The following is a 16,864-nucleotide window of genomic DNA, read 5'->3' on the forward strand; positions in this document are numbered from 1 at the left end:
CTGCCCCACCAGGCACTCACACTGCTTGGAGTCTGGAGTCACTTTCTCCATGAGCTCAATGAAGTTTTTCAGGAACTCGGTATTGTTGTCTGAGGCATTCAGGTCCTTGCAATACTCTCTGGGGATGAGGGGGCAAGAAGAGTGGGCTGGGGTGCTGGATAGAGCAGAGCGTCGAGGCTTCCCAGAAGGTCTGCCTGGCTGTTGGCTGAGAAGCCCAGGCCTCAGGGAGGGGCAGGTGTGTTCTCACAGGCTGCAGCCATGAGGCGCCTGGCGGGCTCCCAGATCTCAGGAGGGGCAGAGCTGACAGGAGAATGAGGGTCTGCTTCCTCTACTCTGGTAGGTTCTCCCTTCTCGGCATGACCCTGCAGAGCCTCCCACCTCCCCTATGTGTCTGGGAGGCCCTCCTAGCGGGCTCACCCACCTGTATGTTGTAGTGGTCCGTGGGCACAAGGTGGGCGGAGTCCCAGAACTGGCTTAGTGAACCGAGTCTAAGACCTCAACCTACGTTCCTCCTGCTGCTTCCTGACTGTGTGCCGTTGGACAACTCACTCAAGCTCCCTGAGCCTGTTTTTTCATCACACCACAGAGCATGTCAGGAAGTCAGTGGGAACATATGGATCGTCGGACTGGCTATTCCCTCTGCCTGGGATGCTCTTGCCCCAGAGGTGGACAGGCCAAATCCCTCACCTCAAGGCCCTCACAGGGCTCAGAGACCATGGGGGTGATGGCGCATTTGGAGGCCTGCTTGGGCTCTACTTCCCAAGAAGTCTTGGCACGTAGTCTTTCTACCCTGGGAGATCGAGCTGTCTCTCCTGCCCAATTCCTCACTCATACCCCTGCCACCAGAGACCTCTGCACTGGCCCGTATGGCAGCAACTTTGTGGGGATTTAAAAAACGTGCTGCTTTGGGGCAGCCGGTTAGCTCAGTTGGTCAGAGCGCGGTGCTCTTAACAAGGTTGGCGGTTTGATCCCCACATGGGCCGCTGTGAACTACGCCCTCCACACCTAGACTGAAACTACTTGACGTGAAGCTGATGGGTCCTGGAAAAACACACTTAAATAAATAAAAGTTAAGAAAAAAATGTGCTGCTTCCCCAGGCTCTGCTAGGGCCCACAGCTTGGTGAGAGCACCTGAGACTGGGTCTCAGCTGCATTTGCTCCCTGGCCCCCAGGGCCTTTGTGCAGTGCACAGCTTGTACTTCTGTGTGGAAGACACACTTGATACACCCAGAGTGACACCCACACAGCGGGGCTTGAGATCCTTGAGATCCGGGACACTTGCAGTCCCCCCCTGTATACATTTATATTTGTGGGTTACTTTATTCACTCACCCAACATGTATTTATTGAGCGCTCCTGAGCCAGACACAGAAGTGACAAAAACAAACACAGTCCCTCTCCTCAGTGGGTAAGGTCCTGTAGACCACACAGGCCTTTTCCCACGTTTCTACAGTCACTGATGCACGCAGCCCACCCCACATTTATACTGCAACTCTTAGAAACGTTCACAATGATTCACAAATACAAACACACCATCTACGAGAGTCACAGAGAGATTTGTGGGGCATGCACGCCCGTGCACACACGGAGGTCAGGAGAGTCCAGAGCCCCCATGTGGTGCCTGAGAGTGCCCGTGGGTCTCTGGTAGCTGCAGCCACCTGCCCTCATCCAAAGCCCAGGTTACAGGGGAGGGTTTTCCCACCTGGGGGCCCGCCAGGCTCCTCAGATGTGGGCATCAGGCAGAGGGTGTGCACACGAGGATGTGTGTGCACTAACGGCTTGCAGGGGAAGCTGCAGGCCTGGAACTGTGCTGGGCCCTGACCCCTCACTAGTCAACGCAGGTTCCCAAAGCCCCCATCCCCTCTTCTGCCCCAGCCTCAGTGAGCCACCACGCCTAGACTCGGCACTGCCAACAGGGGCTCCGACTGGCTCAGTCCCCAGACCCACACAAACACTGACACAGGACAAGGACAGGTGCAGGGTGGGGAGGGTACCACAAACCAGAGCAGCAGCTGCCCATCAAGGGGCACGCTGTGGACAGCCAGCCCAGGGCAGCAAGAGCTCCTTCTGGTTGCTTGGGAGGGTAGGGAAGGTCAGCGGAGGGTCCAGAGCTCTCCGCCCCAAACCTGGTGGGAGCCGGAGCTGTGGGCAGCTGGCCACTGCTGCCTGGTTCGGCTACATGGCCCAAGTATGCACATGGCAGCACATACGGGGCTATGTATGGGAGGGAGGGTGGGCGACACTGCACAGGACAGATACACAGAGCTCCAGGTAGCAATGCAGGAGGCGGGCCAGGGCGGTCAGGGTGGGGAGGACACCTCAGCAAGGCCACACGCAAGCTACCTGGGAGCAATGAAAACATGTCCTTCAGACTCAAAGCTGCTGGGGAGCAGGAACTCAAAATCTGCAACAGAAACGGGGGGTTATCCGGCGGGGGCTGGGGAAGCGGGAGGCCAGGGGGCTCAGAGCTGAAGGGGCTGGAGGGACAGGGAAGGGGGTGGCTTGAGGGGAGGGGAGACACCAGCAAAGAGGGAACCCGCCACTTCCACGTTCAAGTTCGAGCCAGAGAGAAAGGGTGGGTTGGGAAGGGTGGAGGGCCTGTGGAGACTACAGCATCGCAGGAGGAGGGCAGTTATAGCCAATATGTTGCCCGGGCCTGGTCCTCTGTCGGCAGTGAGTCCCTTGGCGTGGCTGTATATGCTTCCATACGGCTGTATAGCACATATACACGGACACACACACACACATATATATACACACACTGCAATATATATGCATGGTCTGGGGGAGGCGCCAGCCTCGCTCTTATTGCATCCATAATGGAAAACACCGCATGCGGAACGCCCTTCGCCTCCAAAGAGACTTTGAGGAAGGGGATTGGCTTTTGGCTGCGGATTTTTATCTCTCTTTCTTTGCTGCAGCTGTTTGCATTTTGGTAGGTCTTGCTTTTGTTCTGTGTCAGGCATCAACATGGCCAAACCGAGGGGGTTTCTCACGGGCACAGACAGTCCAACCAGAGACGGTGTGGGCAGCTGGGGGTGGGCTGCAGTGCATTGTGGGGGTTGGCGGTCCTCCCTGGAGTGAGGGGAGAGCCTCGAGGTGCCTGTGAACGCTCCCACACTGCAGGAGGAGAGTCTGGGAGCTGGGAGGGTGGCAGGAGGGCTCCAGGAACCTGCATACTTGCCCTCTTGGCTGGGGAATGAAGGCCGGTGGAGAAGAAGGGCTAAATCTCCCTCCTTCCTAGGACCTGTCTGGACTAGAGCAGCCAGGGAGGAATGCTGGGGCCTCTGTAGAAGGTTTGGGGTGCTGTTGAAGGATCAACCAATGGGGCTGCGTATGTGTGTGGGCGTGAGCACACATGCGTGAATGTGTATGTGCGTGTGAAAGCATGTGTGTGTGAGAGCACGTGCTGCATTAGTGTACATGTGTGAGTGTGTGCAGGTACAGGAGTGTCTGGGTAGGTTTGTGAGTGACTGGGGATGTGACCACTGGGGCTGCTCTCCGGCCTCTCCCTGCCCAGCTGGACTGGCCATCTTACTGGTCTGCACCTGGAAGGTATCCCTCTGCTCTCCGTCTGTCGCACTCTGGGCAGACCACTTTCCGATCGTTTCACCCAGATTCCAACCTCTCTGTCACCCCAGGGCTTTATTTTTGCAGGAAGGTCTTCCCTGATCCCAAATACTCCCACAATGCACTGCAAGATTCCAGGGTGGGGGGCCTTGGGGTGCCTGGAGGGGCAAGGCAGTCGTCACTGGTTGGACTGTTGCTTTCTGATAGGACTGTGAGGTAGGGTTTGGACACAAGCCGACAGGGAAGGAGTGGGGGGGCGGAGAGGAGGAAGAGGAGAAAGAAAAAGGAGGTGGGGGAGCAGGAAGGGAGACTATCTATGGTTGTCATTGTTATCAGGGCTCTGCATTTCTGGGGGCACAGGGAGGGATGTGGGAGGGGAGAAGAGACAACTCAAGCCAGTGGAAGGAGGGTACGTTCCCCACCCCACCTAGGGCAGTGGGGTCGCTGTACCCTCTTTGCTGGGCTACACTGGACAGAGCCCCTAGGGTTTCTTGGGGAGCCCCTGCTTCCAGGCCCTGGGGACCAGGGGCAGGACATCCTCCCACGGCTCTCCATGCCCCATCTGCCCAGGTGTTCCGAGAGGGGTGTCTCTCTGTGTGCCGGTGGCAGAGACCCTCGTGTGCTGCTCGCACTCCCTCCCCTTGTTCTTACCAGGATCTGTGAATTCACTGCCTACCTTCCCTGGAAGTCTCTGGCCTGGGTACCTGTGGACGCCTGAGCCCTTTTTCTGCACATCTAGGCTGACTCCCTCCAAGCTCTTTTGCTGGCCCTTGGGGTCCCAATAGATCCCCTTTCCATTCCTGGCCAGGCCCATAGTCCCTGAGTCTGCCTTTATTTCCCAGGGGAACGCCTTCTCTGGACCCTCCTCCCCAGGAGCAGCGAGTATCCCCGGGTGGGGCTCTGGGAACACTGGGGCATCAGGACACAGGGGTTCAGCACCTCGGCCAGCACCCAGGATGGTCTGGTCTGCCTGCTGCCTTATCCTGCCTCCTTGTCTCAGGGTCAGGGCACAATGCTTCCAAAGCCTTCTGTCTTTTCTTGGGAGTGCTGCCAGCTTCTGGAGCCACCAACAGAGGTCAGAGGAGGGAAAACTCGCTTAGAGGAAGCCTCACGCACCTGGCTATTTCCCATAAGCATCATAAAGACCCTCTGAGGACTGATCTACGCCCTGCATCTCAGGGCCCTGCATCTCAGGCCCTTGCACTGCTGGGCAGGAGGTGGTGCAGAGGCATGCAGTGCTGTCCCCACTGTTGAGTTGTCTTGGAGGGACAGAGAAGGTGGGGGTGGGGACAGGGGCTGCCCAGAGGGACTGAAGAGGATGAGGTGGCCTGATGTCTCAGAACACGCTGGAGAACCACCCTGCAGGTAGGGCCAGGGGAAAGGGCCTCTGGCTCTAATAGGGGTTTAGGGATCGGAGGAAAGGCAAGAACTAGAGGAGCCAAGGGGATGCTGGGAGGGGGGCCCTGGAGAGCAGGGGTGTGGCTGGTCCTGGGCAGGGAGGGGGGCAAGCAGGGGTGTGAGGGTGGGTGGGGTGGGGAGAGGAGGGTGCACTGGTTCTGAATATACTTGCCCTTCAGTTTGCTGATTGGCACTGGGACAGTCCACCAAGAGAGAAAGCGAGGAAAACAAAAAACAACACAAACACAAAAACAAACGAAAAGGGGGAGGGGAAGGGGGGGGCACAAACAATATTTTATTCAATGGCTGTTTGAATGAAAATATTGTGTCTCATCATCATACCGAAAGGAAACTTCTTGCAAAAAACGACATGAGAGAGAAAGAGAGAGCAAGAAAACTCAAAGGAGATGAGCCCCAGTCGGCCAGGTAGGTGGGGGCGCCCAGTGGGGCCGGAGCCCCAGCCTCCCTCCCAGTGACCTCTGGCAGTGGGCAGGCGGGGCCACAGGCTCCGGGGCCTCTTGGGGGAGGCCCAGGGTGCGCAGGACATGCAGGGAGGAGCCACAGGCAGAAGAGAGGGAGAGGGAGGAGAGGTAGGAGGGCAGGAGAGGGACAGACGGGGAGCAAGGGAGCAGAGCTGGGAGAAGAAGGAAAAGAGGATGAGAGACAGGAGGGTGTGAGACAGAGAGGGAGGGAGCCTGAAACAAGAGAGAGCAGGGAGGGGTGCTGGGCCGGCAGAGAGGGAGGGAGGGAATGTGGGAAAGAAAAATGGAGAGAATGGGCAGAAGGGAGGGGAAGAGAGGGAGGGAGACAGAGCAGGTGGGGGTGCAGGGAGGGGCAAGAGAAAGAGGAAGGGAGGCAAGAAAAAGAGGGAAGGAGGGGAGAGGGAGGGAGGGAGAAAGAAAGAAGGCAAACAGAGAAAGGGAAAGAGTGGTACTGGGAGGGAGGTGAGAGAGGCAGAAGATGAGGGCTGAGGTGAGGAGGAAGATGAGCAAGGATGAGTTGTGAGAACACCAGAAGGGGCAGAAGGTAGAGAGAGAGACCCTGGGGGGGACACCACAGGGGGAGAGCTGCAGGGAGAAGGGGAGGGAGCGATGAGAGGAGGGGTATCTTCTGGGAATGCGGCCCCCAGGGCTGTTCGGGCAGGCAGGCTAAAGAGGGAAGACACGGAGTAGGAGAAACCAAAAACAGAACCTCAATGGAAACCATGAGAGAATGGTCTGGAACCAAATCTGAGAAAAGGCGAGCATGCAGATTTTCATAGACTTTCTGGGCTGGTGCCCCAGCCTGCGGGTGCCTGGGGGGTGGGCAGAGTGGGCAGGAGGGGCCGCCTGGCTGCAAGCGGCTGGCTATGCTGCCTGGGGCCGGCCAGGGTGCGGGGCAGAGGCAGGGGTGCAGGGCGCAGGCAGGGGTCAGCCACTTACACTTGACCTGCAGGATCTGGTCGCTGAGGTTGGCTTGGAGGTAGAAGGTGCTGTAGGGAGGGAGCACGAGCCCTAGGCTGGGAGGAAGGCAGGGGAGGGGCGTGGGTCACTGCTGGGGAGAGGGGGGCCACACTGGCACCCCTCCCCATGGCCTGGGAGCTGGGTAGAGGCGCCTAGGCTGCGGCCTCCCCTCCCCTGACCAGCAGGGACACCTCTCCCTGGTTAGCGGTGGGAGATTCGCGGCCTAGGAGCCTGGACCCTCCACTCCCCAACTTCTCATGGAGGCTTCAGGACTCCTAGTCCCAATGCAAGTCTCCATCCCACCCCTCACCCCCAGCAGCCTTCCCCCAAATACCAGCTGCTCAGCCAGCCTCCTGCAGCTGGCCAGCAGCAAACTCACAAGGAACAGAACACTGTCAGTGAGCTAGGCTGGGGCGGGTGCTGCTGTGGGGAAGGGCTCCACAGTCCCCAGAGACAGCTGAGCGCAGGGCTGGCACTAACGCCGTGCTGGGCAGCCTGGGCTGGTCGTGGGGTGTGGATGTGACGGCCTGGCTGTGGCCTGACCACAGGGACCTGCTCCCAGGCTGTGCTGCTTGCTGAAAGGAGGCCAGTGAATGTGCCGAAGGTGCCATCCTGGAGGCAGACACCCAGGGATACAATCCGAGCGAGGGAAGTGGGGCGGGGTGGGCAGCAGGGAGCCATCAGAGGCACTGCCTTGTGTCTGTCCTGTGCTCCCAGATGGTGCTTGTTCCTGAAGGGTTAGTGAGGGGCCCTTGGGCACTGAGCGTCCTGGGGTGAGGACTGAGCAGCCCTGGCTGCTGGTGCCCCACTGGGATTTGGCACACTGGGGTGGGGGAGGGTGGAGGAGGCAGCTCGGGGCCGCCTCTCCTTGCCCGCCCGGCCTGCGCCCCGCTCACCTGTAGTTGGTGCTCCTTATCGGCACCCAGGTGTAGTTGCGCATCACCTCGTCTATGTACCTCTGGGAGAAGAGGCTGCGTCAGCTACTTGGGCCAGCAGGCAGGGGTGGGGTCGGCGCGAGGAGGAGGCCTACCCTGGCTCTCTGCCCCTCCTGCCCTCACCTCGTCCAGGGACTTGACCAACGTTCTGATCTGCTTGTGGCCCTTGTTACCATCGATCATGCTCCGACGGATCTGGAAGGGCCAGAGGTGTGAGGGGTGGGGTTCCTGCCCTCCTCGGTTCTGCGTATCCCCCACCCCCTGCCCCTCTTCACCTCTTCCTTGTTCTCATCCTCTAGTTCTGCATCTAGGAAGTCCAGAGTCACAGGCTCCCGGAAGTTGGTGGTCTGCAAGAGGCAGGGCAGGAAGTCAGGAGTCCCATCTCATAGGGTTTACCCCCCTCCAGGCCACCTACCTGGCTCACCTGGGGCTTGAGGTTGGGGTGCAGCAACACGTAGCCATTCAGGTCAATGGCAAACACGTAGCCATTGGCTCCAAGCTGGGGGTATAGATCGGGGGCTCAGGGCCTGGAGGGCTGGGCAAGGGTGCTCTGGGCTCCAGAGCTCTTCCCTGGCCTGCCTTCCAAGCCGCTGAGTGGTGCCTGCCTGGGCCAAGCCCCCACATGCCACTGGGCCCCAAGCCTGCTACTCAAGCCAAGCCCAGCAGGCTGGTGCCCTTTATGCACCAGCCCTGAATGAGGCTGTCCAGCTCCATGGGGCCACGAGTCATTTGGCCTTCTGTAGTGCTCCCCCCGCCCCTGCTTCTTATGGAGCTGTCAGCCAGATTGTTCACCTATATTGGCCCCACAGGCTGCTATGGCCTCCTGGTCCCCATGTCGGTAGAGCGCAGTGGGAGGCATGTCCCCTGGAATCCCACAGGCCTGGGGCATCCCTTTTAGGGGTGCCCCAGGGAAGGAGGAGCAAGACGCTGGACACACCCTTAGCACTTGGCAGCCTTCTCCCTGCACATGGAGCCAACGACAGGTGCCTTCACATGGCTCAGGTTTGAGAGGCGGCACCAGCTCATCCCCCACCCCTTTCACAGCCAAGACCTAAACTCCCTTTGCCACAGGCCCGCGGCCGGTCACACTGATCTTGCCCCTCCCCAGCTTATGATTCTGGTTTTCACCTTTAGGACTTTGCTCAGAGAGTTCCCTTTGCCTCCGAGGTACGCCTTCCCTCCTTTCTACCCAGGATACTTCTGCCTATGCAACAGTCCAGGGGTCGGCAAACTACGGACCATGGGCCACACCTGACCCGCCACCTGTTACTGTACAGCTGTGAGCTAAGAATGGTTTGCACATTTTTAAATGAAAAAAGAATTATATTTCATGATGTGAAAATTATCTGAAATTCAAATTTCAGTATCCATAAACAAAATTGTGTTGGAACACAGCCATGCCCATTTGTTTGTTTTGTCTGTGCCCGTTTTCCCAATACAACAGCAGAATTGAGTATGAGTATTTAGGCTGGCAGGACCTTAAATAGTCAGTCTGGCCGTTTACAGAAAATGTGACGACCCCAGCTCTAGACCCAAGGTCACCTCCTCCGGAAGCCTTCCCTGACTGCTCAAACTCAGAGGTCTCTGTGGAGGTGTTGTAATTGCCATCAGTCTCCTCTCCTGAGCCTGGCTGTGTCCCTATGGGAGGAAGAGCAGGGAGGACACGCAGGTGGACACTCACCGTGTAGTTGGGAGTCAGCCTCTTGATATCATTCAGAGCCACATCAATGCCCATCACACCCAGGATCAGCTGGTTCTGGGAACAGAGGCAGGAGGTCTGCAATGGGCTCAATTCCATGGCGAGCTCCCTGCCCACCCCCATACCCAAGGCCTCAAGCTGCTCTCACAAGCAGCTTCCCCTGTCCAGTTTACAGGCCTGCCTATCTATCCATCCTCCATCCCAGACCTGCTATGGTCATGCCCAACCCTCCCCAGGCATGTCTCGCTCTTCCCCAGTGGGAGACCTTACCTTCTTTTCCCCAGGGCCATCCTGTGTCAGGTTGAATACTGGGAGGGTCCCTGTCACCACCAACCCCAGCCCCTGAAAGGAGAGGAAGATGATGGGTTGGTCTCCTGTGGCCAGCCATACCCCTACTCCAAGTGTTCAGGGAAGAGGCTTAGGTTCAGGCCACTTCTCTTGTTCCTCTGTTTGGTTTACCCCCACAAGGGGTCCCTCCAAGGACTTGACCCTGTGGGTACATCCCTGGGGGAAGGTTGCTAGCCTCACCCCTCCTTGCCCAGAGGCCTTACCAACGCATCCTCATACACGTTCGTCCATTGCACCTGCTTGGCCTCCTTGCCCGCCAGCACCATGGGCCTGCCCAACACGTCGAGATATTCCTGGAGGGGACGGTGGGCAGGGGTCACGAGTCTGTGCCTTCCTCTGTCCTTTCTCTGTTCTGCTTCCCATGCGTCAGCATGCCACCAGGGGGCGCTCTCACCCCACAGCAGCCTGTCATTGGCGCGGTCCCCACGGAGGCAAGGGGCTGGGAGGAGGGGGCCCCCCACAGTCTCACCTGTGTGTTGATGCGGATGGCACCGATGGAAGGGATCTCAAAATAGTAACCTGTAAGGGAAGGGGAGGCAGAGGCGGGCCTGGGTAGTGCTCAGGAACCACGGCACAGGGGACCCTGTACCCTGGGGTACGTCTGCAGCCCCAACTAGTTCTTGAGGCTCCCTCTCTTTTTGGTGTCACTCTCCTTGAATCAGGTCTCTTTAGTGCCCCCTGCCATTGCCCTGTCAATGGGAACGAGCTATGGGAGGGGCTGTGAGTGTAGGGGTATACGGAAGCAGCTGGGTGAAGAAAGGAGCCTGAGGCCTCAAGTCCCTCATTCTAGGATGGCGGTGACATTCAGAGTTCAGCCAGGGGACAGGCCCAAATGCATGGAGACAGACTGACCAGCAAACAGACACACAGGAACAGACAAGTGGGAGATGGACGGACAATGGCCACTCAGACAGATGGACAAGTTAGACAGCCCGACAGCCAGGTAGATGGACAGTCACACGTATAGAAAGATGGACAGACAGTGGATGAACAAGCAGCTGGAAAGCTGCACATATGCAAGGACAGGCAGACAAGCAGCCCGGTGGACAGCAGGGCATGGCAGGCAGGCCCCATGGCAGTGATGCCCAGATGAGGTACCTTTGTTGGCGCAGGCCATCCACTGCAGGGGTGTGACGTCATAGTTGTGCTGCCCCACGGAGAAAGTGAACACGCGCACCTGTTTGGGGCTTGAGGTTAGTGCTGCGGCGGCCAGAGCACAGCACCCTCCCGCCCCCCGCCGTGCCGGGCCCACGTGAGGGCAGCGCCTGCCCGGGCTGAGCCGCACCGTCCGATTGGGCCAATTGTACTTCTCGAAGACATCCTGCACGCGGTCCTCGCCGCCGTCCGTGAACATCATGATCATTTTATTGCAGTTGGCACGGGTGATGTTGGACTGGGCAGGAGCAGGTGTGGCGTCAGGCAGCTCCCGGGCCCTCCTGGCCCAGGGGTGGGTCTCCCTCCCCCAGGGGCCTGGCCCTCTGGCCCTCCTCCCCCACAGCAGACGGTGCTATCTGCCCCAGCTGCCCGTTGGGTGCTAACAAGGCCATTCGTCTTGACTTCCCCAGTGTCATGAAGCCCCGGCCCTCGCCCGCCCCCAGCTGTCCACTTGCCCACCCACGGGGCTCACGTTCTGCAGCTGGTCGAAAGCATACTCAAAGCCGGCCTTGTAGCCTGTGGTGCCCTTGGCCACCATGCCCTGCACAGCTTCCTTGAACACCTTCTTGTTCCGTACATTGGCCTGCACCAGGTGTGTGAAGCACGACACCGGCTGTGCCTTCTCATTGAACTGCAGGGACAGCAAGGGCGGTTAGGGGCTTCAAGCTGGCTAGGGAAGGCAGCTGACGTATGGGCAGGCAGGTGACCCGTTCCTGGCCCGCAGGGCCCCCTTAGCACCTACCGAGGCTACGTTCACATAGTCATCGTCGGAGAGCGTGTCCAGCATCTCACAGACAGACGTCTTCATCAGCTTCAGGGTGAGGCCGCTCACACTGCCACTCCTGGGAGGTCCCAGAGGTGCCAGGTAGGCCTCAGGTGTTCCCTGCTTTTCCCCCAGGATGTCCCCAGCAGCAGATGCTAGGCCCCTGCCTGCCCCCACCCCACCTGCCAGCACGGCTCACTCACACATCCACGATGATGACCATGTCTTTGGGTGACGAGGCCCCCTGGATATACCTGTCCGGGAGAAGCCGCCGTTAGGGCCAGACTCATGGGGATCTTGTGGGTCCTTCCTTCCTTTACCCACATATTGGTGCAACGTGTTTTTATTGAGCACCCCCCATGTGGGCCAGACAGGGTTCTAGGACTGAGTTTAATACCACAGTCCATGCCCATGACATGAGTGACCTGGTCCCCCAGCACGTGAATGACCCTAAGGAGGGGTGATCCAGAGAAGGGGGCTGGAGGCGTGGTACTGGCCTCGGCGGCTCGTCATGTCCCCTGGTCCAGGTTGAGGTCCCCAGGGCAGAGTCTAACTATGTATTGGATTGAACAGGTGGCAGGGAGGAAGGTCCTGGGCTGCAGCAGGAGAGGCAGAGCAGAGGGTGAGGGCGTCTCTAGGGCTCAGACTGGTGGGGTGGGGGCTGGCATTCACCCTCGGGAACTTCCACTGGTCCCATCCCTCAGTCCCGAGGGGGTGGAGTGCCGGGCAGCGGACGGGGGCAGAGGCAGCTGGGAGGCCTGCCTGGGTGATGGGATCCATTTTCCAGTGGCAACGATGTGTGAAATGAAAATTGGATAGAGCTGGCTGCACCCTGCTCGGAGGCCTGGATATCAGGAGGGAGGGGAGCAGGCGGGAGACGTGGGGGAGCCAAAGGGGTATTCCTGCCCAGCCCCTCCTTGCTCGCTCACCAGGGTCTCCTTCGGACATCGTACAGGTCGATTTTCTTGGGGGCTCGCCATGGGGTAGCTGTGGGGGCAAAGAAGGTGAGGGGGTCTGGCAGAGAAGGGCCTGGCCTGGGTAGGCAGACCTTGCTGGAGTGGCCAGGACATTCTGCAGCCTATGGGCTACCATCCCACCCCACACACCCCAGAATGAGTGGGCTGGGAGATGGAGGAGGACACGGTGCTTAGTGGAAGGGGAGACGGGCTGGTACCCACCTGGGTAGTAGCGGGTGACTCCTGTGGCACTGCCGAAGACCTGCCACAGCAATGTGGGGTCCTGCCTACGGTTCTCAGTGAACACATTCTCCAGGGCCTCCGTCCAGTTGAGCTCATTGAGGATGATGGTGGCTGTGGGGGAAGCAGGGGGCTGGGGTGGGAAGCGTCTGGGCTGTCCTCTGCTGAACCTTATCACGATGACACCCATGCATGAAACTCCCACTTAGAAAGCCTCACCTGCTCTCTGCCTATCCAGGCGTTTCCCTCATTCCCCAGGGCTCAGCTGGGCCTGCACCAGCTCCTCCAGGAAGACTTCCTGGTCTTATCCCACTCCCCTTCCCCACAAGTCATCAAAAAAACAGCTCAGTCTACCCTTCAGCCAGGGCCCACATGACCAGGCAGGGCAGCTGTGACCTGTGGCCCCTGGGAAGGGGCCACCCAGGTGGCAGAGAGTTTTTAAGTTGGGATGCCGAGCCAGCATGCTGCCTGGAGCTGGCAGCAGGTCCCCTGAGAGCTCACCCACTCAGCATGCACTCTGGGCTGCAGCCACAAGAAAGCAATTAAGGGCTCGATGATGGGGCTGGAATTATTCAGCTATTAAGGTACCTGATAAGCTGGAAGCCACTCAGCTCCATGATTAATCAACTGGGGCCAGGAGCAGGCAGGGGTGGGGCTGGGGCTTCTTGGAGGGGCAGGGGCTGTGCCATGATCCTGCTCCAGCATGGACACACACACACACACACACACACACACAGAGTCTGCACTTATACCTGCATCTAACCTCCATGTTTCCAGGCAGATGTGTGATCCCCTCACCTCCAAACCTGCCTGCCCAGCAGCCCACTGCTGCCACGGGCACAGGGACTCATGTGCTCCTAACTACACCCCACTCTGCACCTACAGGACGACACCAGTGAGTCCTGTTCTCACAGCCCCATGGCCAGTTACCCCCACCCTCCCTTTCCCTCAGCCTCTGTGGCTGCACATGGCTAGACCCACCCTGAGCACACTCACTGAGCGAACACGGCTCCTCTCAGATGGATGGACTCCAGCCTTCAGATCCCTCCATCCGGGCACAGACTCAGATGGCTTGAACAGTAACCCTGTCCCCCAACTCCAGACAGCCCTAAATCTGCCGATGTGTGTGGCACATGTTTTCACATATGCAGTGTACCTGTCTCTACACGTGCAACGCTCAAAAACCCCAGCAGGAGTCGGACACCTGTTACTGCCAGGCCTCTGTACTCACCCCTCCCCTAGGGACTGCTTCCTTCTCCAGTTTCTTCCATCTCCTTTCTTCTGACACCATCACCCCCCAGCCCTCACCCCGAGGTCCCTATTAAAGATCCACCCCAAGTGAGAATCAGAGAATGCCTTCCAAAGGCCCTGCTCTTCTTAAAGCACCGCTCTGAGCACTGACAGCTTCAGAGCAGCCGAAGAGCTATGATTTAAAGACACACACGCTCCAGGCTCTGCCCACAGCCTGGGACGCCAAGGGCACTCTTCCCGTTGCTCTCTTCCTCTTGAGTGGGGCCTCTGGTGCGTCTCGTCTGCTGCCAAGTACCTCTCCCTCTGCTCTCACTCCCCTCTCTGTGTCCCTGCCGCTTTCCTTAACTGACCATAATGTGAAAACAAAACACATTTCTAGCATTGGCTCTGCCTATTGAACAGTATGTTATGGTCCTGTTCCTAATTTAGAAACTTAGTGAGTTGAACAGTTTCTATTTTTCTCTTTAAGGGGAAAAATAAAGTCAGGCTCTCAAATGTTTCCACAGTATTCTCTGCCCTAGGAGACTCTGCCCGACAAGTCCCATCCATCACTGGGCCTCAGTTTCCCCATCTGCACAACGAGAGGCTTAGAGCAGATCATCTGATTATCCTGGAAGCCCATCTATTAGGCTGGTAATTGCAGTTTCAAAGGCTAAAAATAATTGCAAAACCCGCAATTACTTTTGCAGAAGGGTATTCCTGACTCAGGTCAGGAGCCAAGAGAAGAGCCCTGGCCTGGCTCGGCTGTCCCTGCAGCTGTCTAAAGCCACACGCACACACACATGCACGCACTGCCAGACACACGTGTGCAAACACTCCAGCCCTCCGCCTGGAAAGGGCCTGCTCCTTGGCCCCACACGCATACTTCCACACCCACGTGCACACTCTCAGATCACGCTGAGTTGGGAAACGGGGACCATGCCCCCTTAGGCAGGCGATTACAGATTTAATTAAAAGTGACACAGTAAATAAAAAACATATAAAATGTAATTTGTGTGGGTAGCGAGGGGTGACTGGGGAGAGAGACGTGGCTCCTGTTTTAATTAGCGTGCCTGCTTGTGATAGCGCCCCTCCACTGGCGCAGGCAGGTGGCCTGTGAAGGGGGTGGGGGCAGCACCCACCTTACCCCGCCTGAGGCTGCCCAGAAGGCCTGGCTGACCTCTACAGGGAAGAGACCTCCCCGAGGACCCTGGAGGACTCCCTCCGTTCTGCAGACTAGCCAGAAGCTCTGGGAACTTTGCCCAAAGACCTCTACCCCCTGCATGTGGTTACCTGTATGTGCCCACAGAGTTGTCAGAATCAACAGGCCCCAGAGCCTTGCACCCTGCTGCCAGAGCTCCCCAGGTAGTGTCTGACTCGTGGCCTCCTCCCCTAATACCTCCCAAGACCTCTAGTAAGTTCCTCCTCATGTCTGACTAAAGTCCTAGCTGTAGTGACCTGGTTTCTCCATTGTGCTAAACTGCCCTGTTTGTAGAGCTTGGAATCTCAACCACCCTCTATCCACTTTCCCTTCTCTTCCCCCCATGCCAAGGAGAAGGAGGGAGGTGTTACAGGGGTGGTGTCTGTGTGAGGAGCTGCTCCCAGCCCGCGTCCATCCGGGAGTAGCTCCTCCACCGTGCCTATGGGGGGCCGGGAACTGGGGAGGGTAGTGGAGAGCTGTTTTGGGGGCAGGCGGGGACGTGGCCCAGCATGCAGCGGCACAGTGTGTATGGGCGTGTGTGTCCACATGGGAGAAGGCTCAGTGTTTTGTAGCTACTATGAGGCTGTGCCCGAGACTGGCTTACTGCCTGTGGGCGAGTGTGAGAGGTGAGCACGTGTGACCTTGGGTGTAGGGGTCTGACGCTGGATGGCTGGGCCCCTGGGACCTGGCAGTGCCCGGGCAGTGGGCCTTGCCCATGGGGGGAGGGCGCTGTTCCTGATCGCAGGCACACTCACAGCCTTTGTAGATATCCGTGGGGATCTGCACTGCCGTGTACGAATAGTTGACCTTGTTCTTGAAGTTTGAGTCCTCAATGAAGTCCAGCCTTAGGGTGCTGGCCTTGGACCCCCTCTCCACGTCCTCACTCTCAGGGTCATCCTGCAGAAAGGACACCCCGCCACAGCAGTGTCAGTGCCAGCAATGGTGGAAGGGCTCAGACAGGCCTGCAGGCAGGGGAGGGCCAGAGTCTAGACGGTAGGGGCATCAGCATCGGATTACTGCAGTCACAAGCAGAGAGAGGGGAGACGGACAGACGGACACCGGGCACGGCCCCTTTACCCAGGAGGCCTGTGACTCCCGCCTCCCCTGCCCACCCCACCTACCATCCCCACATTTGCTAAACTCAGATTCTAAAACCAAAACCAAAACCAAGCTCAACCTCTTCCTGACATCCTTGAAAACCAATTATGAGCCACGGAGGCAAGTCCTGGAGCCAGTGACAAGCGGGTTGCAGACCTCTGCCTCCGGGACATGCCTTGTGCAACCACAGCCCTTCCTCGGAGCTCTGTGACCCACAGACCCCACTGGGCCCGCCCATCCCCTGCATGGAGTTCCTTTGGTGACAGGGAGAGCGCACTGGCCCCCTCTGGGGGAGGGGCACCACCCTCTGCAGTAGGGTGGCTCTATGGGCTAAACTGGGCAGTCGTGGGGAGAACTGGGCTGGGGTAGGGGCTGGCACTGAGACCCAGTAACCTCTGGAAGGAGCGTTTGCAGCGCCCGCTGGCAGCAGGACTGTAAAGGCCCCTGTTGACTTTCTAAAATGAGCTGCAGCCGTCTGACAGGTGCCAATTACTGCATCTCTGGCCGGGCAGGCTGGGCATGCGCTGTGCACCCCCGCCCGCCACCGCAGGCTGGCAGGAGTGGGTCGGCGACGACAGTGTTGACGCCGCAGCCAATGGGGGTTGGTAGGCACAGGTGCAGGTGTGCAAGGGGGAAGGGAAAATGGTGGTAGAGAGTGAAGGCAAGACAGGGAAAAGGCAGGCAGGGCAGGGGACAGAGCCGGGGGCCTTTGCGTCCTGGGAGGAAGAAGAGGAAGAAGCTAAGCAGCTCTGCACGCTCCCTCACTGCCCGGCACGAGCCCTGTGAACACATTTGGCACCAGGCTCAGCTTATTTCCTCTCCCTTGTCGA

General features: G+C 58.6%; 1 protein-coding gene across 5 annotated transcripts in view; it reads right to left on the reverse strand.

Annotated features, from left to right (window-relative positions):
* The window catches only part of CACNA2D2 (calcium voltage-gated channel auxiliary subunit alpha2delta 2), a 133,741-nt gene that overhangs the window by 5,184 nt on the left and 111,693 nt on the right, over window positions 1-16,864 (reverse strand). For 4 of the 5 annotated variants that reach the window (XM_081071616.1, XM_081071614.1, XM_081071615.1 and 1 more), the window contains exons 6-24: window positions 15,692-15,833; window positions 12,488-12,619; window positions 12,239-12,296; window positions 11,513-11,563; window positions 11,289-11,388; window positions 11,019-11,177; window positions 10,677-10,784; window positions 10,490-10,568; window positions 9,861-9,910; window positions 9,595-9,684; window positions 9,314-9,385; window positions 9,026-9,100; window positions 7,769-7,843; window positions 7,620-7,691; window positions 7,468-7,539; window positions 7,306-7,367; window positions 6,389-6,465; window positions 2,343-2,403; window positions 21-118 (exon numbers count right to left, since the gene is read on the reverse strand). In XM_081071616.1, coding sequence (XP_080927742.1) covers window positions 21-118; window positions 2,343-2,403; window positions 6,389-6,465; window positions 7,306-7,367; window positions 7,468-7,539; window positions 7,620-7,691; window positions 7,769-7,843; window positions 9,026-9,100; window positions 9,314-9,385; window positions 9,595-9,684; window positions 9,861-9,910; window positions 10,490-10,568; window positions 10,677-10,784; window positions 11,019-11,177; window positions 11,289-11,388; window positions 11,513-11,563; window positions 12,239-12,296; window positions 12,488-12,619; window positions 15,692-15,833 — 1,633 coding nt within the window. Of the gene's footprint in view, window positions 1-20; window positions 119-2,342; window positions 2,404-5,139; window positions 5,161-6,388; window positions 6,466-7,305; window positions 7,368-7,467; window positions 7,540-7,619; window positions 7,692-7,768; window positions 7,844-9,025; window positions 9,101-9,313; window positions 9,386-9,594; window positions 9,685-9,860; window positions 9,911-10,489; window positions 10,569-10,676; window positions 10,785-11,018; window positions 11,178-11,288; window positions 11,389-11,512; window positions 11,564-12,238; window positions 12,297-12,487; window positions 12,620-15,691; window positions 15,834-16,864 lie in introns of all 5 variants that reach the window. The other variant, XM_081071612.1, reaches the window with a different exon arrangement.

The sequence above is a fragment of the Rhinolophus hipposideros genome (genome assembly GCF_964194185.1).
Source record: "Rhinolophus hipposideros genome assembly, chromosome: 14".
Taxonomy (NCBI): domain Eukaryota; kingdom Metazoa; phylum Chordata; class Mammalia; order Chiroptera; family Rhinolophidae; genus Rhinolophus; species Rhinolophus hipposideros.